At 43.3% G+C, this 26,263-nt stretch overlaps 1 protein-coding gene across 4 annotated transcripts in view; it reads right to left on the reverse strand.

Annotated features, from left to right (window-relative positions):
• Positions 1-26,263, reverse strand: part of LOC126547003 (inhibitor of nuclear factor kappa-B kinase subunit alpha-like) — a 115,104-nt gene that overhangs the window by 60,040 nt on the left and 28,801 nt on the right. For all 4 annotated transcript variants that reach the window (XM_055062953.2, XM_055062951.2, XM_055062952.2 and 1 more), the window contains exons 7-11: positions 26,076-26,183; positions 23,985-24,105; positions 10,682-10,876; positions 5,805-6,031; positions 835-936 (exon numbers count right to left, since the gene is read on the reverse strand). In XM_055062953.2, coding sequence (XP_054918928.1) covers positions 835-936; positions 5,805-6,031; positions 10,682-10,876; positions 23,985-24,105; positions 26,076-26,183 — 753 coding nt within the window. The remainder of the gene's footprint in view (positions 1-834; positions 937-5,804; positions 6,032-10,681; positions 10,877-23,984; positions 24,106-26,075; positions 26,184-26,263) is intronic.

Raw genomic sequence — 26,263 nt, forward strand, 5'->3', positions numbered from 1 at the left:
ACCCTGTCCCCATCACAGATAGCTTTCAAGTATGGTGGCTGTGCCATATGCAACAGCCACCATCGTCGGCTCGCCCTTGTAAGCTTTCTCGCACATACCGCATACGGCACACGGGGACGATGTTATCACCCTTGGACTTTATACGGAATATCAAGGCAATGGCGACAGCGATGACTACGGCAGATGTGCGCCCAGAGTGTTCATATAATTGCTATCGTAATAATAGGCCCAAAGCAACATCTAGGCTATGAGAGATGCCATTGGTACAAGAGTGCTGTTTTCTAAATAAGCAAAGTATGAGAGCATGAATGCAAGTATAGTAAAAAGGCAGCAACAGCACACTCATACAACACAAGGCTATCACAAATAATTTCAAGTAAAAAAAAAAAGAAACTGAAAATTTTCGAAAAATAATTTCAGTGCACTTAAGAGTATAATCGTGAACTTGCACTTCATTAGACAGTGTGATCATCAGCTTTTAGATTCAAGTTCTACTAAGGCCTGGTCTTGGCCATAGGCACGAACACAGAAGTGATAAACTGGTACAGGCATACACAAATGAAGTGCCAGGTGGCAGTTAATTTATTACAATGAAAAAAAGGAGCAGGCTGAGAACCAAATCCCTGCAAATTGAAAAGTTGCTTAAGCTGTAAATGACAGCCAACCATGAACGACGAACAGGCAGCAATCTGTTAAAAACATGCTTCAAGAAATGTCACACTTTTCCTTGACAATTTTCTCTCCAGAGTTTTCACTTCTTTCCCTTACCATATTTACTTGTTGCTTCTCAGCATTCAGCTGAGAAGCAATGCCACCAAGGACAAAGTGACTTGCCTTTCATGCACAACTTTCATCATTGCTGTGAGCTTGTTCACGTCGACATGAATGCTTGACAATGCCTTCTGCAGTGCAGGAATCTCTGAGCTCAAGTGCGCCCTGTTGAAAAAGCATGTTATATATTCAGTACCTCTCTAATGTAAAGAAGTCCTTTGCTGCTAGCAGTCACTGCTGAGACATGGTACAAGGACCTGCAGTCAAAACTGCATTTGACAACTCATTCTACGAAAATGTTCTAGCTGATTGCCTTAATCCTACATCACAAAGCTGCATCTGAGCTACAAGGGAACGCAGTAGGATTTTACTGCATTTTAACCACCTGGCATTCTTGCAATCTAAGCACTTTGAAGTTCTTGCATTCTGCTTGCCTTCAGAATGTTAGTAATAACAGGATTCTTGTGCTGCTGAAGACTTCAAAGCTTTCACACACTTAAAGGGCCCCTCACCAGGCCCCATAGCAAATTTGTGTCAAACGCTGGAAGTTGTTAAGTGTCGTCCTCTGGGGAGCATTCTGACGCAAAATTTTTTTTAAAACCGGCTCATTAATAGCCGAGATAGAAATATATAAGTGCCGTGAACCGTTGATTTCAGAAGGCGAGCTCCAATGCATTGCGAAACAATCTCTCCACTAGACCCATCTAGCCTCCGCAAGCGAAATTCCTTCCCTGTGTGCTCCCATACCAGACCTCGAGGATCGCGTGACGCATACGTCATGGGCCCTGCCTTCATTTTTTTTTCTCCTCACCTTTTTTTCCTCTTTTTTTTTTTTTCCCGGTACTGCACACGTTAGCTGATGGCATTGCGCACGAGCTGTTGTGATGTCTCGTTTCATGCAACGCACGATTTTGCACACTGTGCATAAGGACACATGACGGTATAATTCAATGCTACACGAATACTGAGGATACAAGCGCATTGCAGAGCATGATCACACACCGGAACACGGTAGAAAATGGCATTGTTTCGGTACCTGCGCACATGACTGCATGACCATGAGAACAAGCAGATGAAGCGGAAGTACATCTCTCTTGCTTCGGTGTGAAGTAAAACAAAAAACACACAGACATTCCGTTTGTGTGTTTTATTATTTCTCTAAACTTCAATTCGTCTATTCAAGCAACAGATCACATAAATAACAGATGTTGCCTTGAATAATTCTCGAAGTCACGTGTCACCACGAGCAATGTCACTCTGTGGACACGAGTACGTAGGCGCAGGGACACGAGCACGTCACCGCCTGGCTTGGAGCGTGGTCGGCACGAGGGAAAGAGAAAACAGCATTCGGATTGAAATTTCAGACCTTTCCGCGGCGCGTAGCGATGTAATTCTTTGCAAACACGATCGTTAGCGCACATTGTATGCTCTGCGCTTGTCAGCTCAAAATGGCCAGACCTGGTGAGGGGCCCTCTAAGGAGTCTGTAAATACTGTTTTTTTGTAGTTTCAATCTGTTAATGTGTTTTACCACTGACAGTACTGCATAGGCCTTAGAAGTAAAGATATTTCTTTGGGGGTACATTACGTCAGATTCCGAGAAGGATGGACTGACAGCTGCAAAAGACATGCCAGCATGTGACTTTGAAATGTTGGTGTAAAATTCAGGGCAAGGGTACTTCAACTGAAGTTCCAAAATATACATTCGAATGTGTGCCTCTGGAACGTTTTTTGTGACATTGACTAATGATGCGCCACATTCTACTGGCATGGCCACGGTGGTAGCAGCTTCACTGGAGACATTGGGCGGTGTTCAATAAGTGATAAATCTATTTTTTCGCGAAGCATCCACACGCATGTAGTGAAAAAGGCTGTCTCACTGTGGGTTGGTTATACAAAAAAACAGTGCACATCCAATTGTTAATAGTTAAGTAACAAGGATGTTCATGGCTGGCATGTACTTTGAGGAAATATGTGAAGCTGATGTATGTTCTTTGCAGATGGAGTGAACATTTGTTCAATTATACATATAAACTTCGTATTGGACTTGAAAGGCACCTGTGGCCAGGCAGATGCCCAAATGGCGAACGGGATCCAGCATCTTGAAGGCATTCGGAGTAGCAGACTGATGAACTTTGGCACCGCAGTCCAAGCGTGCACGTAGGAGGCTCTTGTACACGTTAGTGAGCCACTTCCTGTCACCACCCCATGCAGTATATGAGAGAATCCTAAGAATGTTCCACTGTTTTTAGGCACCTGTTCCCAAGACACCCGATGTGGGGTATGAAGGACAGTTTTGAGCCAACTATGATGCCTATAAACTTGCGCTCCGCGCTCTGACATATGCACTGTCCATGCGGCTTGCCGCTGGGCTCAGGTACCAGGCCCCTCTTCTTTGTAAAAGGGGTGCAGTTTTTCTGAAGATTCAGCCTAAAACCACTCTCATTAGCCCACTTTGACACTCTGCACTGACCAAACTGAAGGTGTCACTCACAGACAGTGAGGCCACACGACTCAACCCCAATTGCACATCAACGTATACGGAGCAAAAGAAACTCCGTAAAATTGATGACCATAAGGAATTCACCCCTCCAATAAAAAGGGCCCTGCATAAAACATACTCATTCGAAGATGAAATATAACTTTGCAAGTATTAAATTTAACGCAAAACTTCCAATAAGAAAGTTATAGACTGCTCTAGGAAGCATCTAATTAAGCAGCTTCGAACTTCTTACTTATTATGTAATAACTTTTTTTGTGTCCTAAAGAAAGCCAGTGAAATATATATAAAAAAAAGCATGTGACATGTCCACTTGCGCACTGCCATTGCAGTACTCTCAAACGTGTCACGTATGAACGAATAGTGCATGCTGCCACTTAGAAAAGTGACAGGGCAGCGATGGAGGTGTTGACTGCACAATTTACGCCAGTGATGTGCTTTCTTCGTGGTGGTTCATGATAGCGATAAGCAGATCAGGCAGCACACCAGGTTAAATGCACTGTTTCTTCAAACATGGCACGTTTGAGAGCACTGCAATCGTGGCGCACAAGTGGGCATGTCACGTGCCTTTCTTTAATATTTTACGGGCTTTCTTTATGATGCAGAAAAATTATTATTTAACAAGTTGGAAGGTGGAAGCTACTGAATTAGATGTTTCTTAGAATGCTTTACAACTTTCTCATTGCAAGTTTTGCCCTTCAGTTAATACTTGCGTAGTTGGTTAATTATTTTCGAGTGTTTGTGCAATTCAGTAGAATACACAAAATACTGTAACTTGCTCCATACAATAGCCAAGAACACTCATTTGGTCACGCCCTTCTAAGGTCTTTCAGCATATTTTCTAAACCTTGGGAAAGTTAGCTGGGGCACGCTGCACATAAATTCTCACATAGTAGAAGACCTAGAAAAAGTAAACTAATGATGTTCAACAAAGGAACCAATTTTGTGCTTATGCTCACTGCCGCATAAGTGTTATGTCCATGTCAAATGGGCACCCTTAAACTTGTTTTAACTCTCACCTTTATTTCGAGGAACATGCACTTAGTGTCACCCTTCTGCTAAGAAAGTTTAATGGAGCTACTGATGAAGGGAGTTCGGCAATATCCCTCGGAGGCTGAAGCAAGTAATCTCATTCCCACAGTGCTCGACATATAAGTGACATGTTAATTTTAATTTGTCTTTAATTCACTCTTGCTTGTAAGTGTAACGATTCCGGCTCCATTACAGAACAGTTCAAGCAATGCTTGATCACACTTATGCTTACTGCTTCCCTATACTCTCGATCCAGAGTGCCCATCAAGTGTACAAACAGATCCATCCTTCTCTTGCTTAGTGTGAGTGTGTCTCGTTGTGCTTTGTAAGTATGCACAAAATGACTGGGAACAAAATGTTGTGGTCAGGCCACACTCTTACAGCAAGAACAGCAAAAATCAGGGCCTGTGCCACAGTATTACAAAAATACCCAGGTAAGCATTAGGTTGCCAGCATCACTGTATGGGTCGCATGCTTATTGAGTGCATTTTACTTTCCGCTAAAAATTTTTACAATAATTTTTCACTGAGACAACTTTCAGTAAAATAGTGTTAGGAACAATTAGACCTGAAATTTTTGTGCGCGTACATAAACCAAACAGTGCCTAAAGTGCCTCTGGCAGCTTTTGTGAAAAACTCGCTAGTGACATGACTACAACTCCATTGTTGTCGAACTCCTCTAGGAGGTCTCTTGCTCTATAAGTTGAAGGGAGCTCACGAGCACCTACGTAACACAAGTATTAGACTGAAGTTTTTTACTTTAAATTTGGTCTCTATTCTCCTTTGTCATTTCCACAAAAACACTATTTTAACATACTCCAAATGCTGCCAACACTGCCTATATCTACAAAGTCTTACTAGTACTTGCAATTGTCTCCCAGACACATGAATGCATGACATGGCTTTGCAAGACTGCTTCAGTATATGTGACATCACTATGGAAAATATGCTACTGTATGCATTTGGGTTGCACCTAACTGGTGAGCATACAAAGCTGTCAGGTTCTTCATCCCTCTTTATTCAAGACAATTTACATTCAAAATTGTCTTAGGTGACATGGCAAACAGGTCAGACCTGTGTGCTATGCTGTGCTGTGCTGTGCTGTGGTGCAGGCTTACCACACACCCTCTGTGTTTCCACCAAGCAGTTTTCCCTTACTCAGATGATTGGCAAAAGTCAATGATGTTGGCTTCAAATAGATTCCACTCACTTTTAAATTCTAAATTACATTAACTGGGCTACAGATTTTCTCCTTCAAGCTAACCTAAATGGGGGAAAGCAGCATTTCATGTTTAAAGCAATATGCCAGCCAAGCCTTTAAATGTGTTACCATTATTAAATGCGGGTTTACAATTCTTCAAGAACCACTGCAGTTTCTTCTAATGAAGTTGTACTTGAGTTTAAATTCAAACCTTAGCAACTGTTACATTATTCCACAGTTGAGCATTTGGTTCTTGTACAGTACCTGGAAGGCAGGGGAAAAATAAGAAAGAATAATGCTCACTGGAAGCTGCGGAAGGCACGTGGAACATTCTGAAATGTGTGCACTGACTGGCGCACAGTGTAAGTTGCCAAAGCCCACTCCCGCCTGATCTCAATACTCTTCAAGTAGGTGCGACTGTCTGAGAGCCGAGTTGTGCACTCTTGTAACTGTTGAAGCCAAAGCGACTCTTCATCCTTGTCGGTATGGCCAGAAGTGTCAATAAGGTAAAGCATCACCTCTCCAGCTTCCTGCACAGAGTAAAAAATGCAAAAAAAAGGAAGAAAAAAAGGAAAAATAAAAGTGAGGGGCGGGAATAATGAAAAAGCCGGGAATGGGCATAACGAAAAATTTACAGTTTAATAAACAAGAGAGAGAGAGAGAGAGAGAAAACTGTTTGAAGAAATTAGCATCCTGCAAATTTGATAAATGTAGTGCATTAGATGTCTTCAGTTCTGAATCCTAGAGCACCCAATTAAATGATGAGCAACATCTTAGCTTAACCTCAATGCCACTACATTGCACAAGTTTGAAGGCCTCTCATAATATTTTAGAATCCTATGACATAGAACCAATTTGCAATTTCAAGATCTGACAGAATGCTGCGAGGCCAGGTTGATGTAATGCAACAGAAAAGTATAGAACCAACTATGAGGTACAAAAACAACTGAGTTTCAAAAGCCTTGCTCGCTCTGAATACGAATGCTCAAACAATTTGTTATACATTTGAACACATGACACAGAAAAAACATGCAGAGGGACAAGAGAATCACCATCATTCCAACTTAATGCACCTGATATGTGCTTTGATACAAGGAACTCCACATGAATGTACTGTATTCTCTATTTCAATTGCATAATACATTTATTGGGTGACTTAGCACTTCAAGGAGAGACTAAAGACACTGATGCCAAATATTAAGTCGAGCTATATTGACAGATTAATGCTTGAAAATGTCTATTACAGAGAACAGTACTTCAGTAAACAACTGAGGTAAATGTAAAACAGGATTTGAGACTACCAGAAAATACCAGTACTAGCCCGCTGATGTTACGACGCCTCACTATAAGTCTGTCACTAGTACTTAACCACTAACAATAAAAAGATCCTTGCATCATATTATACGAACAAGGAAAATGCTGCTTGCCCAATTCTATTTGTTTCTTATATATATATATATATATATATATATATATATATATATATATATATATATATATTACTGCGACAAAGATGGTCAAAAGGCTTTGTTCTTGCTCGACCCTGCACTGCCTGCACTCATGTTGTGGTAGTTTCGGCATTGCATAGTGCTGCACCACCTCTGCTGGTTTGCAAAGCTCATACTAACTGCAAGCAGCAGTAAATGCAGCATCCATGTGATGACCTTGCTCAGTTTCTGGTTGCACATTCCCGTTTTATGCAAGAAACCGTAGTGTCAGCTATTGGGTGCTGTTTCACTCACTGATGGCCATAAAGGAGGGTGATGATGTATGCGGTGTCAGACTGCCTTGCTCGAGACGGGTGATTTGAATTGCGCTAGAGTAATGCAGGCCCTTTCCACTGAGATTTTATCTGGATCCACGTCTATTCTTGGCATGAAGGAAGTGCTGCAAGGCTTTCTGAATGTTATTTTAGCAGTCCACATTTACTTGATATTTGCCTTTGATGTCCTTCTAAATTAAAGCATGCGACTGTGTATCATTTTCTCATTTTGTGGCAATGCAGTGCGGGTAAAATAATTTTTTTTTTGTCTTTAGGTCCCCAGTCTCTTAATATCAATACAGCTGCAGTTGGCACAAATTATAACAGAGATTGACACATATATTTTTGTGTAAGAGCTGCTAAATTCAGACCTAAATATTTCAGGAAAAACAAAAAAAAATTCTGTGTCAGCCGCACTCCCTTTTTCATAAGAGTGCACCTTGCCTAGTGTGGACGTGCAGCAGTATCACTTTGTGGTATTGATGCAGTACATAGAAGCGTGTAGGTGTCCTCTTTGGTTGTAACTAAAGTTGATAATCTTTTGGTGGAAAGCTCATAGACTTAACTGTTGGTGTCATCACAAAATTTTTTTTTTCCTAGCACCCCACGGTGTGTGCCGTCACACTTTCTGGCCATGCAGCCATTCTACAAACAACATCGGATTTTTCGGACTCCCTAGGAATCGCAAATATGTTTGAAAAAACAAATGCATGCCTTTTAGTCCTCAAGAGCTGAAATCGCTACAGCCACCTCCAAAATAGCTCTAAAGGCCTGCCAGTATGCTTGTTAAGTGTCTCAGTACTCATACCGTGACAGGAGACAGTGGGTGCGTGTGTACGATTAAGGAACACATACTATGTCCCATGACAGTGGCCTCTTTCCACTCATGGCATGCTTCACCGCAATTAATAGCATATGCTTGACCGCGTAACATTGCTGTATTGCGGCGAAGCTGACTTTTGGTACCGGTACTTCGCAATACTTCTTGGATCGTTGCCATGCTTTCGGCCGTTCGAAGTCACCGGTGAGGGTGATGAAGGCACAGTCGCTGCCATAGCTGACAGAGGCAAATCCTTTCAATGAAAAAATTCACCGACGATTACGATACTCCCTAATGCGAAATTTGAGCACAGTTCTACACATGCTTTCATTTCGCAATATATTGGCTGGCACAGACGATCTGTCTCGTGCGGCACACTGCAAATGGAGCTAGGTGTGCTGTAACTGCCTCGATAGCAAGATCCAGTGTGTGGGTGACGCATGGGCACAATTCACAGTAGCCGCTGCCGCCAGACTTCCCAGAGGACGCGTGCTTCTCTGGAGCCATCTTGTAACCATCGTCGCCGCACTATGCTTTTCTTGTCATGCGTTCGCCATACATTCCTCCGCTTTCCGCCTCATGGTTCCTCTGCACTATCCTATCCACTTTCCCCCTCACGTCTTTCATCTTTTGCTGTGCTCGTTCGCTCGGTTACACAGCTGCCTATGCCGTAGGAACGGGTGACTAAGAGCTGCGCTTTAAAACAGGGCACCGAACAGCTGGAAGCTTGGTGGCAAACGTCGAAGCAGCTAAGCCTAGCATTGTAGAGCACACAATGGCCACGGTGGTTATAGTTGTCTACAGTTGCCAGCAGATCGGTGAGTGAAGAGTGCTGGTTTCAGGCTGTGAGATAATCAAAATGGCGGCGGTGGTGGTCTTGATCAGTGCCATTATGAATCACCACAGCAAAAAAGTATGAAAAATCCATCATCAAGGGGCTTCAGCATCTGAAATTTCGGACATCCTTATACAGTAACGTGGGGCATGTGACCGTGCTGCGAAGGGATCCGAATTATCAGTAAAACTGTGATTTGGGCGAGTCGGTAATTTTTCATTTCAATATATAGCACACAAAAACCAGGACAGCTAGCAAGAACGGCACACATCACCAGCACTAGTGGGGTTTGTCATGATTCCAATCCATCCTAGTCTTTTGTGTGATGTTATATATCGAAATGAGTTATCAGACATGTACAAAAATCATTCATTCCCTCTAACACAGCTGTGCATTGTCATGTATGCATATGAGGCTTTTTGTGCTTTTTGTGTACGAAGATGTTAAACTGCAGCATCCCATACATGTTTGCATAATTACCTGAGCAAATTTTCATCGAGCAACCTTACGCGTAATGCGGCATCGAAGCCTGCAACTGAGGAACGCTTCACCTTTTAACAGCACCATATCCACACGGAACAGAGGCGCATCGGTCTCCTGTTTGGTTGTTTCTGCAAATATCAACTCTAAGCAATGGCAAAATTCGTATCCCAGCGCCCCAGAGTTTGTCCTGTAGCACTGCATGTATGTGTTCGTGCAACGCATGTATGTCGTGTTACCCACAGGCTTTGCACTTCATAAGTACTGTATGCGCTTGTGCTGTGAGCTTTTATTGCTCCCATGCTGGCTGAAATGTGCGAGGGCATTATTGTTTTAAGCGAAAACTCCCATTTTTTTTTTTCATTGTGCAAACTTGCATTTGAGCCTGAGGATGGCTTTTTCTTGAAAACGCATTTTTGAAATGGATGAGACTCCAGATGGTCTAGCTCCGCAGTTACGTGCCACTGACAACAAATGGGGTGGCAAATGAAGCTAAAATAAAGGCCTCCCAAGGTTGTTGCACATAGCAGCAGGCATTATAGTTTTCTACCCACAAACCCACAATAGCTCGCCTCAAACTTACAGGGGGCAAAAAAGAACTGCTGCCCTTACATGAGAACATATAGTATACCATGAAATAATTCTTCTGGTAACTTGTTCTCAATGTTTGCCAATCAAAATGGCCATCCCTTAACAATGTTACCACTAGTTAATATTCATGCTCTAAAAATAAAATATGTACTGCTCATTGCAACACTAAGCTGATGAGGCTCTGCCACAGAAAATCTTTCAAGAAGGAAATTCAGAGCAGAAGTGGTCATGGTGAGGCATGCCCTATCAGTATGCAGCACAGTGCAGTTTTTACTATACCAAATGTGCAAGAGCTCAGTATGGTACAATCTTAAGGGGAACACTTAACTAGTAATAAAGTCAATATAACTCCAATATGTTTTTCAAGTTCATCCTAGAGAGTGAGAAAAGTTGTGCTTCCAATGACATGTTAGGCACACATCTATGCATAAAAAGTAAACTTCAGACACTTTGTAACAAGTATACTTATATTGAAGTATTAAGCGAGTGTTCACTTTCAGACTGACATACAGTGTGTCCATATTATTACACATAGTTTTAAAAAGATACAACTACAGTTAAACAGAAATAACAGTTTGAAACACTCAGGTTTGATATACAGGCTGAGTTGTGAATATGCCAGTGCAGTTATTCGACACCTTTGCCCCATGAGTAATAGTAAGGAGATGAGACGAAGGATTTTTTTCCCAAACCTGGAATCGCTTGCAGTTGTCTTTAATGTACTTGATGTCTGCGACTCTTCCACTTTCAGTGAGTAACAGCTGGTCGGCAGCCTCTACTCCCGTGTCATTCTTCAAGGCTTGTGACAAGCAGTCCATGATGGAATCTTCACTCTTCAATGCAACTGATACCACTGACATTTTAGCAATGCAGAACACATGCACTGTCTGGAAAGAAACAATTTTTGAACAAGCTTACATATAGCTTTTAATAAAGCCATGGGCTTGGACATCTTGAGTCAACAAATGTTGTAATAGGACATTTATTCAGTGACTCACATGCACAAAACATCACTGCACAGAACATCATGGGTAGCCCAGAAGACTATGCAGCAAAAGAACAAACCTTTCCCATTACAGCCTGCTCATGTTGTGGATGGTGCAAAACCTGTAGCGGAACTTTGCCAACTTTACAGAAGCTGGTGATGCTGACAAATAAAACATATGCGCAACCATATTAGTTAAGAGTGTAGACTTGCTGAGAAAAAGTAAAACAATGAAAGCCACCGACGAAAAGTTGGCCACCACAGCACTCGCATCTCCCAGAAGGCCCACAGAGGCTAAGTGCATGCCAGTGTGTGCATAAGTACAAAAGGAAGTGTGCAAGTGATTGTGGATCAACTTGTTTACCATACTTCAAACGTACATAGCTATATTTCATCACAGCTTTTGAAAATTATTGCGGGAAATAGTTCCTCAGGCAGTGACTCACAGGTGTCACTTGAGAGCAATGTTTTATTGCGATAGCAATTATATGGACACCCTAGGCAAATTTCTGCTGTCGCCGTGATGTTCCGTGTAAAGTCCAAGGGTGATAACACCATCGCCATGTGTCCTACGCTGTATGTGCGAATGAAAGCGTGCGAAGGGAGCCGACGCTTGCGGCTCAATCTCGCCCTTACTTTAAAAGGGAGAAAAGTGAGGAGGGAGCATGCCGTCTTCCGCCGCGCATGAGGCACCCAACACTGCGGGGCACCAAGGGGAGGGGAGGGAGGGGGGCGGAGGCATTATGCTCTGGCTGCAACTGTGCATATAGCGGCTGAGTGCAGTTGCATGGCTGAATCTTAAGAGCGATCTGCATTGGGGGCACAGTCTAGGTGAGTCGGCGGCTTGTAGCTTTGTGCAGGCTGTGCGTTCTTGGCGCTCAGTTTGCGCTAAGTGATAGACAGCATGAAGGTCCCTTCGCTCACTGCTGTTGCGGCCACGTTTCCTCACACCAGCATTTTGACAGCGAGTGTCCATGGTCATCAAGCGTGATATGCACACGCTTACTGTGTGCGCTGACACCATGCTTGTTAATTCAGTTAGCAAGTGAATATTTACAAGTTGATACGGCTGATAAAAGTACTATACTTACTTCGTACAGCTGTCTGCTAATTTGCTATCACAATCGATGCTTTGCCTTTTCGGCGAAACTGCAACTTTTTCGACTCATCATCATCATCATCATCATCATCAGCCTAGCTACACCCACTGCAGGGCCAAAAGCCTCTCCCATACTTCTCCAACTAACCCGGTCATGTGCTAATTGTGGCCATGTTGTCCCTGAAAACTCCTTAATCTCATCTGTCCACCTAACTTTCTGCCACCCCCTGCTATGCTTCCATTCTCTTGGAATCCAGTCCGTAACTCTTAATGACCACCGGTTATCTTCCCTCCTCATTACATGCCATGTCCACTTCTTTTTCTTGATTTCAACTAAGATGTCATTAACTCGCGTTTGTTCCCTCACCCAATCTGCTCTCTTCTTATCCCCCTTAACGTTACACCCATCATTTTTCTTTCCGTAGCTCGTTGTGTCGTCCTCAATTTAAGTAGAACCCTTTTCGTAACCCTCCAGGTTTCTGCCCCGTAGGTGAGTACAGCTGTTATACACTTTTCTCTTGAGGGATAATGGCAACCTGCTGTTCATGATTTGAGAATGCCTACCAAACGCACCCCAGCCCAATCTTATTCTTCTGATTATTTCAGTCTCATGATCCGGATCCGCGGTCACTACCTGCCCTAAGTAGATATATTCCCTTACCACTTTCAGCGCCTCACTACCTATTGTAAACTGCTGTTTTCTTCCGAGACTGTTAAACATTACTTTAGTTTTCTGCAGATTAATTTTTAGACCGACCCTTCTGCTTTGCATGTCCAGGTCAGTGAGCATGCATTGCAATTGGTCCCCTGAGTTACTAAGCAAGGCAATATCATCAGCGAATTGCAAGTTACTAAGGTAGTCTCCATTAACTCTTACCCCCCAATCCTTCCCAAAGGTCTCTGAATACCTCCTGTAAACAAGCTGTGAATAGCATTGGAGAGATCGCATCTCCCTGCCTGATGCCCTTCTTTATTGGGATTTTGTTGCTTTCTTTATGGAGGACTACGGTGGCTGTGGAGCCGCTATAGATATCTTTCAGTATTTTTACATAAGGCTTGTCTACACCCTGATTCAGTAATGCCTGCATAACTGCTGAGGTTTCGACTGAATCAAATGCTTTCTCATAATCAATGAAAGCTATAAATAAGGGTTGGTTGTATTCCCCACATTTCTCTATCGCCTAATTGATAGTGTGAATATGGTCTATTGTTGAAAAGCCTTTACGAGATCCTCCCTGGTCCTTTGGTTGACGGAAGTCTAAGTTGTTCCTGATTCTATTTGCGATTAACTTAGTAAATACTTTGTAGACAACAGTCTGCAAATCTGATCGGTCTATAATTTTTCAAGTCTTTGACGTCCCATTTCTTATGGATTAAGATTATGTTGGCATTCTTCCAAGATTCCGGTACGCTCGAGGTCATGAGGCATTGCGTATACAGGGTGGCCAGTTTTTCTAGAACAATGTGCCCACCATCCTTCAACAAATCTGCTGTTACCTGATCCTCCCCAGCTGCCTTCCCCCTTTGCACAGCTCCCAAAGCTTTCTTTACTTCTACCGGCGTTACTTGTGGGATGTCAAATTCCTCTAGACTATTCCCTATTCCATTATCTTCGTGGGTGCCACTGGTACTGCATAAATCTCTATAGAACTCCTCAGCCACTTGAACTATCTTATCCATATTAGTAATGATATCGCCGGTTTTGTCTCTCAACGCATACACCTGATTCTTGCCTATTCTTAGTTTCTTCACTGCTTTTAGGCTTCCTCCGTTCCTGAGAGCATGTTCAATTCTATCCATATTACACTTCCTTATGTCTGCTATCTTACGCTTGTTGATTAACTTGGAAAGTTCTGCCAGTTCTGTTCTAGCTGTGGGGTTAGAGGCTTTCATACATTGGCATTTCTTAATCAGATCTTTCGTCTCCTGCGATAGCTTACTGGTATCCTGTCTAACGGAGTTACCACCGACTTCTATTGCACACTCCTTAATGATGCCCATAAGATTGTCGTTCATTGCTTCAACACTAAGGTCCTCTTCCTGAGTTAAAGCCGAATACCTGTTCTGTAGCTTGATCTGCAATTCCTCTATTTTCCCTCTTACTGCTAACTCATTGATCGGCTTCTTATGTACCAGTTTCTTCCGTTTCCTCCTCAAGTATAGGCTAATTCAATATCTTAACATCCTATGGTCACTGCAGCGCATCTTGCCGAGCATGTCCACACCTTGTATGATGCCAGGGTTAGTGCAGAGTATGAAGTCTATTTCATTTCTAGTCTCGCCATTCGGGCTCCTCCACGTCCACTTTCGGTTATCCCGCTTGCGGAAGAAGGTATTCATTATCCGCATATTATTCTGTTCTGCAAACTCTATTAATAACTCTCCCCTGCTATTCCTATAACCTATGCCATATTGCCCCACTGACTTGTCTCCAGCCTGCTTCTTGCCTACCCTGGCATTGAAGTCGCCTATCAGTATAGTGTATTTTGTTTTGACTTTACCCATCGCCGATTCCACGTCTTCATAGAAGCTTTCGACTTCGTGGTCATCATGACTGGATGTAGGGGTGTAGACCTATACGACCTTCAATTTGTTCCTCTTATTAAGTTTTACAACAAGACCTGCCACCCTCTCGTCAATGCTACAGAATTCCTGTATGTTACCAGCTATATCCTTATTAATCAGGAATCCGACTCCTAGTTCTTGTCTCTCCGCTGAGCCTCGGTAGCACAAGACGAGCCCACTTTTTAGCTCTGTATATGCTTCTTTTGTCCTCGTAACCTCACTAAGCCCTATTATATCCCATTTACTGCCTGTTAATTCCTCCAATAGCACTGCTAGACTCGCCTCACTACATAACGTTCTAGCATTAAACGTTGCCAGGTTCAGATTCCAATGGCGGCCTGTCTGGACCCAGAGATTCGTAGCAACCTCTGCTGCGTCACATGTCTGACCGCCGCCGTGGTCAGTTGCTTCGCAGATGCTGGGGATTGAGGGCCGGGGTTTGATTGGTGTGTTCAGATAGGAGGTTGTGGCCAACTACTGCACCAGGGTGGCCAATCCTGCTCTGGTGAGGGAGTGCGTTACTGGTTCTGGTCACTGGGATCAGGTCGAACTCCAGGCCTGTTTATGCAATTTTATCAACAAGTGGATGTTTTTTTTTAGTCCAGTGGAAAATTGCACGGCGCCGGGACTTGAACCACGGTCCTCTTGCACACGAGGCGGATGGTCTACCTCTACGCCATCGCTGCATCGCTGACTGAATGCTGCTTAAAGCTCTTTGGGTATGGGGTACTGTGATTTTCTCTCTCGCTCACACACACATACCACACACAGCTAGGACTGTCAGTTGCGACACTACATTCATCCATGTTCCACAGCATGCAAGGGCCACCATCCCAATGAAGTGCAAGTAAGGCTCCCAAATAAAGTCAGCAAAAATTGGCTTATTAAATTAAGAGAGGTTGCAGCCAGCGAAGGGGGATCCTTGTTCTTCTATCTAAACCCCCCTTCATGCTTAGACCCCAAGGAGCATTTGAAAAGAAAAGATCCAGAGCAAGAAGAGGCTGAAGAAGGTGATCACAACTCCTCGACCTCCTCTACCAGAAAACCTTCCCAGAGCTTGTCAGGCTCAAATACATAAGGCCAGGTCTGGCTTCACACTGACCCACCAATATCCGCATAAGTTCTGAAATCTGCATGAGTTTCCTTTGCAAGTCTGCGCAACTTTTAGGTGAATGTCCACTTTCCCTTTCATAAATCTTCCTTCACCTTGCCCATTTCCACTGAACGAGAGGAATTTGCGACTCGTATGTGCCAAACGTCACTCCACAGAACATCATGGATAGCCCAGAAGAATATGCAGCAAATGAAAAGGTATATCGCATTCCTGTGATTTCAATTAATTCACTCTTGCCCTACCATCTGCTAGCTCCTCGTTTGCTCAGTCAGTAGAGTGACTGCGTCAGTAGAATGAATGCCCTGGAAAGGTAATGGTGCCAGACTCGTTCCTCGCACCAAGTCAAATTTTGCTTTCGTCAACTGCAAGACTTTTAAAACAAAGCTTTCTTTGCAAACTCTCCTAGACTTTCCTGACCGTGGCTGCTGGCTGGGTGCTGCTAATGTCTTGCCAAAATAGCTTGCATGCAGGACAGCACTAATTATTAAATTCTGTGGTTTTACGTGACAAAACTACAATATTGTTAAGCTAGAGCAACAGCAAGAATGGAAGAAAAGGAGCACGAAGGGGGTTTCTTTGGAGTGGCTCGGTGCCAGCGCGGCAACCCTTTTCCCCTATTCATCAATTCATCTTTAAATAAACGCACCCCATCGTAACAGTTTTAGTGGAGGTGCTGGGTAAAACAATGAAACCACCTAAGAACGACAACGAACCGACTGCAGAGGCACAATCCATGGAGCTTCACCAAAGTCACCGAATTGCCGGTCTGCCACCAGAGATAGCTTACAAGGGCAACCTGCCACACCTTCTCCCAGCGTCCCATGGCAGCTCTACATCAAGCCATAAACCTTCATCAGAAAAGCTGGGGAAGACGTGGATGGCTCAGTTCCTACCAAATGAGTGAGTCGGTTCAATGGCTGGAATGCCAAAACCCAGCTTAACAATGTTGCCGTTTTCCTCAAGGGAACCATGTCTGTGTGGCTTGAAAACCACGAATTAAGCTTGACAATGTGGGAGAAGTTTGTAGCCGAAATCAAGAAATGCTCCAGAGATCTGCCAGCTAAAAAGAAGCATGCAGAGCAAACACTAATGCAGCGAGCTCAAGTTCCCAGTGAAACCTGCACAACGTATATCGAGGAAGTGCTCAAGTTGTGCAAGGCCCTGCATCCCGAAATGACAGAAGAGGACAAAGTTGGTCATCTTTTAAAAGGGATTGCCAAGTATGTGTACCAGTTCCTAATCGAAAAAGACGGTCTGGAGTCCGTAAGTGACGTCGTTCAGAACTGCCGCAGATTTGAAGCCCTGAAAGTTCGGCGTATCACACCGAAGTTCGGCCACCTGGCCACCATAACTAACATCACCGTTGTTGACATGGTCCCAGCTCCATCCGACCTCACGTCAGTTATTCAGCAAGCGGTGCGTGAAGAGATTGACTGATGTGAGGCAATTTCCCTCTCGACTGCTAGGGTTCGAGAGCCTTTTTCTTCATGCAACTTTGGCGAGCCGTACATCACCTCTGCCTCCGTAGAACGCCTACAACTTCGCGCCTTGTCCAAGAGTGCCGAACCCTACTTGAATGCGCATCCCAGTTACCAGTTCTATTACAGCTACTCACGCAGACCGCCTTAAGTTTCTTTAGAGTGTGACGGCTGTGCCAGTTATCATCCTACTGCTGACAATTTCAGCGTGTCCTGTGAGTGCCCCATCTGCTTCCAATGCGGCATTCACGGCCATGTCACCCGATTTTGCCCTCATTGCCATTGCACGTCGGCACCATCCTATAAGCAACCGCATACTTTTTATTGGCATAGCAACCAGCCTGGTGACAGGACACGCTGGCCCTCCAACTCTGATAGCAGTATAGTACGAACGACCAGGCAAATTACTGTAGCGACTCACCAGCTTCTGTGCTGAGCTTGATGCCACCGCATTCACTCCAGCGCATATCTCCATCTCCGCGACGATGACTCATGTCACTACCGCCGGGAAACCACGCGGTGCGACCAATGGAGGTGAGGTTCCCAGTTATCTTCAGCTACAAGCCCCTATGCCTCAACCAGTCACCATATGTCATAATAAGATTCGTGTTTTAGTGGACAATGTTACTACGTTGATCTTAGTGGACACAGGAGCGAGAGTCTTCGTAATCAGCCTGAATTTCAAAACCTGACAAGGTTGTAAAGTGATGTTTTACTGGGGTAACACTAATATATTTCGTGATGTGTGTGGAGAGTTGCTCCAACCTATTAGTGTGTACACCGTGAACGTTTATTTTTCTGATAACACGTATCAGTACAAGTTTGCAGTGCTTGCTAAATCCATTCACAACATAATTCTTGGCCTTGATTGCCTACAACAGTGCAGTGCCTCTGTTGAGTGCGGTGCCGGCAAGCTTTTCCTCTCTCCTCTTGCTGACCTGCTACCTGTTCACACACTCTTGCCGTCATTAAGCATTTGAGGGTCAATGACGTAAATATGTGGTGCCGCGAACAGTCCGAAATGGTCGATGCAGTATATTTACGGCGCCGTCTGTACGTTTAAAAAGCAAGCCAATTTCCAAACTTTTTCTTTTCTGTCATGTGCTGCCACTATGTGAGAATACAGGAAATTTTTTTCACGCGCCTCCCTGTCTCGATTTTCATTGCATGGTTTGTTTTAGCGCTAGTTTGCTCCAGCGTGTCTATATACTACCACTCGTGTATTGGCGTGTCCGCGTGCGGGTGGCACTTTGGGTTTTGTGCCGCGGGCGGTTTCGGCTTCTTACGCTTGCAAAACCTCGCTCAAAGGGCGACCACTTCTTTCTCGCTCATTTAGTGCTCACAGGAGTGCGTATAGAAAGGATGCTGCCATGCATGCATTTCCGTTTCCTTACTTTTTTTGGAGACTCGCGAAAGCTAATTGCCCTAGCTGGTTGGCGATAAGATGAAGATTAGCGGAAGTTTGTCACACGTTGTGCTTTATTGACGGGAACACAACCAAACAGTTTTCTTGAGTGCGCGCACCTATGCAGTTCGATTACGCTATGGACGTACATATTAGTGTAAGAGCAGGAACATTTGAGACCTGCGAAATATTCTTGTGTGCGGATTTTCAAAGCCTTGAACTATGTGCATAAAAATGCATCAAACTTTTAATTCTGATAAGTTTATTTCCTTTTTATTGTTGTTATTCATGAATGAAGAATACACATATACCAACGCAAAATATTTTTTTTTCACTTAACAGTAACCCTAGAAAAATTAAGGTAAATTTTTTTCGAAACAAGTCCCTAAGAAGAATTGGAATCTGCAATTTAAAAAAATCGACCCTGGGCGGTCGCATATGGCGTAAAAAATCGACCCTCAAAGGGCTAAAGATGCCTTCTTACTGGCACATTCCTTATCCAGAGTTCGAGTTGCTGCTTGTAGTGCTGACCCCGATAGATTTGATGCTATTGTTGAGCTTGTGCCTTTAATCGTTGCGAGAAGTGTGCTCGTACCTCGAAGCGTCCTCTCTGTGGTCTGCAGAACAACTGCACTGTGGGTGTCAAATTTATCCTCCCAGTCTGTTATGCTACCCAGCTGTATGCGAACTGAACTTTTGAAGCGGATACTAGTCTCAACATAGATACTATAACTGATAACACATCGCATCAAGCCCGAGCGCATGAGGCTGGCCGCAGTGTCCCTGAAAACTTGTTGCTGTTTCTAAAAATGATCCACAAGTCACTGTCTTCAGAGAAGCGTCAAGCCCTAGTCAGCATCTTTAGCAAGCATAATTCATTGTTTGATTTCGCTCAGAACACTAACAAAGTTTGTGTTCCAACTACGTTGGCTCACCCCAGGATCGACAAAGAGTTCGCACCGCATGTCTACATCAGAGCGCAAGATCATTGCTCAACAGATCAACAACATGTTAGCCAAGGGTGTTATCTAAGATTCCTCTAGCCCTTGGGCTGTGCCGGTCATCCTCATGAAAAAGAAAGATGGGTCCTGGAGGTTTTGCATCGACTACCGGTGTCTCAAGTCTGTGATGAAAAAGGATGTGTATCCACTTCCTCGTATCGATGATATTATCAACGGTTTTCATTCAACATCCTACTTTTCATCTTTGGACTTCCGATTGGGCTACTGGCAAATACCCATGCATTCAGACGACAAAGCGAAAACCACTTTTGTGACACCAGATGGCTTGTTTGAATTCAACACCATGCTGCTTGGTTTGTGCAACGCGCCTGCGACATTCGAGAAGTTTATGGACATGGTACTGCTGTTGCAATCAGCCAGCGGGGGTAGTAACCTACTAGCATCTCCTGCACCATTGCAACGAATCGCTTCGCGAAGCTAAGAATGCGTCCCCCTCGGACAAACCTGCGGCGTCAGCAAGGCGAGACACATCTGGTGGATTGAGTGTTGTTTGTTGGTTCACTGTGGCCATCACGGACGACAGGAGTAAGTTATTCCTGGAAAAGGGTGTTCTAAGCGTTTCTTCACGGACTCCGGTAACCGCCAAGGTCGTTTGACAGATGCTCCAGCTAACTGCTGGGTCATCCCAGGAATCAAGACGTGCCAGTTTGAGTGAACTGTGACAATCCCTGTCTATGAAGCTCCCCTCCTTTCTGTGTGTTCAGTTAACAAAGGTGCCAAAGTGATTGCGTGCACCCTTGCCCTTAAATGCGCATTCTTCGGCAACTTTGGGCACTCCTATTGGACGAGGAGGGGGGAGGCAGATTTCCCTGGCCTAGAGATCTAGGGTGGACAGAGGGGATTTAAGCAGACTTTTCGGCTCCTCAGTGTGTTTCAATTAAGTCTTGCTAGACTGATGAGACGTAACGTTCTCCACTCCTCATGTAGATATTGTAGATAAACCCACTCCTTTTTCTCGATGAGAACACGTTCCTCCCTTCAACAACATCCTTCACGTGGATGAGTCGGACGATGGCATGGGCCAGCCCCTACCCCTTTTGACACACCCGACCCAAACTCTTACGCTGCACGTCCTGAAATGGGAGATTACCTTATGTTACCTTGACAACATCAATATTTTTGGTCACACTTTTGCAGAGCACAATCACAGACTTGACACTGTTTTGACCTGCCTTGAACATGCTGCCCTTACCCTCATCCTCATCCTTCAACTTACTTTAAGTCCACTGCAGGACGAAAGCCTCTCCCTCCAATCTCCAATTACCCCTGTGCTGCACCAACCAATTCCAACTTGTGGCTGCGAATTTCTTAATTTCATCACCTCACCTAGTTTTTTGCTGTCCTCGACTGTGTTTCCCTTCTCTTGGAACCCATTCTGTAAACCTAATGGTCCACCTGTTATCTAACCTACGCATTACATGACCTGCCAAGCTCCATTTCTTTCTCTTAATGTCAATTAGAATATCGGCTATGCCCGTTTTCTCTCTGATCTCCACTCCTCTCTTTCTGTCTCTTAACGTTACGCCTATCATTCTTCGTTCCATCGCTCTTTATGTGGTCCCTAACTTGTTTTCGAGCTTCTTTGTCAGTCTCCAAGTTTCTGCCCCATATGTTAGCACTGCTAGAATGCGCTGATTGTACACTTTTCTTTTTAGTGATAATGGTAAGCTTCCAGTAAGGATCTGAGTAAGTCTGTCGTATGCGCTCCAACCCAATTTTATTCTTCTGTAAATATTTTTGTTTTTGAAGTTGAAGTTGAATTTATTTTCATCAGTACGTACAAACAGTAGTACAAACAGGTGAAGTATAATTACACAATCGGAGGTGCCGAAGTAAAAACTGTCCTTCCTTTCCTTCTCATGATCAGGGTCCCCTGTGAGTAATTAACCTAGGTAAACATATTCCTTTGCAGACTCTAGGGGCTGACTGGTGATCCTGAACTCTTGTTCCCTTGCCCGGCTATTCATCATTATCTTTGTCTTCTGGATATTAATCTTCAACCCCACTCTTACACTTCGTATGCACTGTACTTTAGATGTTTAGCTCACATTGAAGCAAGAGAGCACAAAGGTCAATTTGCTTGCTGCTGCTGCCATGCTTATCTTGCTTAATTTGTTATAGCAGTCAATGCTTTGCCTTTCAGGCGGAACTGCGACTGTTTTGTTTGTTTTTTACTTTGGACGTTCGTCACTCACTCTTTGCAATAAAGCTGTTAGACATTGTGACGAAAGTTTCGGGAGTGAAGCATTTCGGATATTACGGACTTCGGATAAGACTAATGTTTTTTGTCGGATTATCAGGGTTCGTTGTAATGAGAGTGGGCTGTATACTTTTTTATCGTGCCAACGCCAACTACCTCTTTGAGAAGATTGCCATGTGTTGGTGTTGATTCTGATGATTTCCATACTATGGCACATACCAACAATGGGGGATAGGCTAAGAAGGCGGTACATTTAAAATGAATAAGATGAAACGGAGAAGTACAAATCAATATAATAGTTGTCACGTTGCATAGCAAGGATGTGCGAGAGCACATATCACGCCAGTTTCCTTTACGCCAAAGAGGCAGGAATGAAATGGGCAAATTTACATCATTATATTAACCACTTCATGAAATCTTCACTTCATATAGATTCCAAAATGTGCACTGGATGCGCATAATTTTTTTAGAGAAACCTGTGTGTTTCTTATGTAGCTTCATGCTTTCAGATGGACGCAAATATTCATTTTGAAAGTTCCTCTTGGAGGTTCCTGCAGAACACTTTTCCGTAGGCAAATTGTTTTCTGTGCTTGGCTGCCACCATGTTTTCAATAAAGGATGCTCTTTACCCATAGTAAGCAAGAACAGTAATTCTTGTGTTAGATATGATTTATTAAAAAAGATAAAAATACTTGTTATTCTCATTCGTAGCTTTTATTAAACCATTTGTGTTCAACTCCAAGCATGAATGAAGTAACATAGGCTTTATAAACGTATTAAGATATTGAGATTTGTACAAATAAAGCCAATTTACCAAGTCAAATGAGGGTAAGAGCTGCCTGTATTTTGAGTAGTCACCAGTGTGACAGTTAACTACAGCACCGATATAAGAAAACAAATTAAAATTGAACAACTTTCTATATGCCATTCATTTGCATAATATAGAAGCATTACTGTATCGATATTTTGAACTTGGTGCCCACACAGTCGGACCCAGATATATAGAATTATTGTCTATAACAAACAGCTGTAAAATCCCCTTGAATATGTTTGGATAAAATTGTTATTTTATATATTGAATTATTGATATATGTATCGCTATTTCGCAATCCCCTTCAAGTTCTATATATCCTGGTTCAACTCTACTATGGCACTTGTAAAGCTATACCATTGGTATTGCTACAATTGGCTAATGGGAGCAGTGACCTTCGAGCATCCCTTGCTTTCGCAGAGACCACTATTTGATGCAAGGGGCCAACATCTTCCATGGGAATGGCATCAACATCAGGTTCCCAGATTGCCATGTGGCTGCGCCTTATGCAGGGGCAATTGTGCAACATTGGCAGTGGAGTACGGCGGAATGGTGCGATGTCATGGGAGCGATTATGTGAACAATTCAACGATTACGATTGGCTGAGACACAGCCATCAGATTCCCCAGCCTAACCACCTAGCGAAGATGACCGTTTTGAAAGCGGACACTTATGATGCAGTGTGTGTCCTGGCATGTCCTGATGTGCTCTCCGAAAAGATCTACAGTGGACTCTCTTTAAATGAAACCTCAAAGGTCCGGGGAAACTGGTGCAGTTTATCAGGAGTTCCATTTACTGAGAGACAAAGCTGAATACAATTGCATGGATACTAAACCAACCAACCATGAGGATGGTGTTTCATTTAAGAGGCAGTTTCGTTTAAGCAATTTCCGTTTATTGAGATTCTAGTGTAGTCTGCTCTGACCTGTCGCTCATGCTACGAGAATGATGTACTGTGCTCCATGCTCTGGCCAGTATGAGTATCCCTTGTTCTGTAAATAAGTTTGCCTCTTCTATGTAAATAAACAGCCTGTTCCATTTCCCCAACCTCTCGACCTTGTACTCTTCACAAAAGAAGCAACCCTTGCCCGCGAAGCCTCCATGTGCAACTCCGGTGGTGTAGGCTAGCTACCTGTTACAAGGTGCGCTGGCGGCATAGGCTAGAGAGCGACCCTCAGTTGATGCCAGACTCGGAGGCCACGACCCCCGAATCCTACAGTATGTGCCATTGTTTTTTTCCGTGTACGTTTGAAAGGGCAAAGATAACATACTGCAAACAAGACCAGAAAAAATGATTAAATAAGCAAAAAACGTACTGGTTGTGCAAGCAGCTTCCCGAGAATTTCAAATACTGTTAAACCATGATGGCGACTCCTCTGATCTGGCTTTGTCTCAAGTAAAACTTGAAGCCACTCCTCAATATCCTTCTTGAAAACACTGTACCATTAAAGAAATAGAACACAAATGAGCCACAAGACAACCAATTTGACACAAATTGTAATGTTTGAAAAGTGCTACGACATATCAGTCCCATAAGTATGATAAGTACCATAGAAAGCAACAAAGAAAATATATACAGTAAGTGAAGAAAGCAAAGATCCACAAAGCTGACTCTGTACTGCCAATAGCAGTACGGAATCACCTTTGTGTTACAATCATAGCCACACGACACCTTGGAAATTGCCTGTTTCTCAGAGCGGACAACACAGTAGCCTCAAAATTAGAAAATGTTCAGTCTGAAACGAGTCGATTTTTTAGTTTATGGCATTACTGCTTCCAGATGAATACTACAGTAGACTTTCGTTATTTCAACCCTGAATTCGAGCTGTACTGGTTACCACAAGTGTGCCTGACCACAATAGGGCCCTAATTGCAAACCCAATGGCTACAACACCTGTCTTCGTAATGCTAAGGGAGTGAATGCATCGAAGAAACATTATCTATCGCTGAATATGGCATTTTGAGCTTGCACTCAGTAAACGTTCAAGTGAAAATAGCAGCTTACAATTGAGTGATTACCGCACTTACCCAATTCTAAAGCGTGCCTTTTTTTAAAAGATTGGTCAGAAAATTGTTTGCATGGTGCAATTGGATATGAAACCAAAACTGTGTCTGCAGCATGTTCAAAACACTACTGTCAGAGCCAGCCTCATCTCACTGCCATCGCAGGATGGAGACAGAACAAGTTCTCACGTAGGATGGCGACAATGACGTGCTGCTTTAAGTACACGATTACAAAAGCTCATTACAAGTTATTTTACGTGCTAAGCTAGCAGCAACAAGTTGCATTACATGTTTTTGGCATTCCGGAGAATTCGATGCATTGGAGGACAAACTAGTGAAGTGGTTAGTCCAGGCATGGGCCACCATTCCATTTGCCCTCATTACGGAGCTGTTTGATAAACAGAGAATATCAAAAGTGCAATGGACCATATGGAGGACTTGTGGTCCGTAGGCAGCGATAAAGTGCCACCTATAAGCGATGAAGATGGACATTAAAAGTACAAATAAATTTCTATTCTGTGAAGGTAAACTTCACTGGTTTCATCGTTTTCTGATTGCCAGAATCAGAGGTATACAAATTTTTTTTTGGTAAAAAATGGGGTAACATTGCATTTTTATTTTGTTTAGGAGCTATAATGTCATTTTTACCTGAAATTTTGCACTCTGAACACTTGAAAAAGGGGTGTACATTAGATTTGGGGGTGTGTTAGAATCAGGAAAATACTGCAAAATGGAGTGGTGGTTTCTTTATGCATTTTTTCTGCTCTTCTTTAGTTTGTCTAGCCAGATAACTTGGTCATTTTCATCGGTCCTGTCAGGGTGGAATTAAGGGTAGTTGACTGTGCACAATTACTAAGAACTGCAGCCATGCATGTTCTGTTATGCACCACTTATATAGCCAAATGTGGTGATGTATCAATGGTTAAAAAATAAAGAAGATTTAACAATAAAAAATTTGTATAGAATGAGATTTGTAGACTGAGCGTGAGCAAGTAAAATATCCCAAATACCACTGCTTCACAGATCATGTTCTTAAGCAATGTTTATTATGCTGTGCAATAAACTGCTATGTAGATGTCTGTGATTGCAGTACAGTAACTGATGCAACATGTTTTGCTGAAAAGCAGCATGAACCCCAAAGTACTGCCTAGGCAACTCTTATATTTTGCAGGTGTTGTAATGGCAACCACCCTAAGCAACAGAGCTAGTGGACTGTCCACCACAAACCATCTGCAATCAGCAAATCCTATTGTGCAGTTTTCACTGCAGCAGAATTTTACTACTAGTGCTTATGACACACTTCCACATATTACTGGTAGCCACTTTAGCCCAAAGTATTTGTTTCTATTAACATATCCAGCAGATTTTCTAAGCACCATAGCTGTCAATCAAGAACCACTCACCTGGTCAAGCAAGTTTCAACAGGAAGGGTCTTCCAATAACAACGCTCTCCATTAGGTGCTATGTCTCCTCGAATATCGCCACTCTTCTTATTATGCACTAAAGGAATCCTGGGACAGGGAATTGGCACAAGAAGTAAAGCAAATACACTGTGGCAGTGCAGCCATTACATGAAGCAGATGCACACCAC

The sequence above is a fragment of the Dermacentor andersoni genome, chromosome 1 (assembly GCF_023375885.2).
Source record: "Dermacentor andersoni chromosome 1, qqDerAnde1_hic_scaffold, whole genome shotgun sequence".
Taxonomy (NCBI): domain Eukaryota; kingdom Metazoa; phylum Arthropoda; class Arachnida; order Ixodida; family Ixodidae; genus Dermacentor; species Dermacentor andersoni.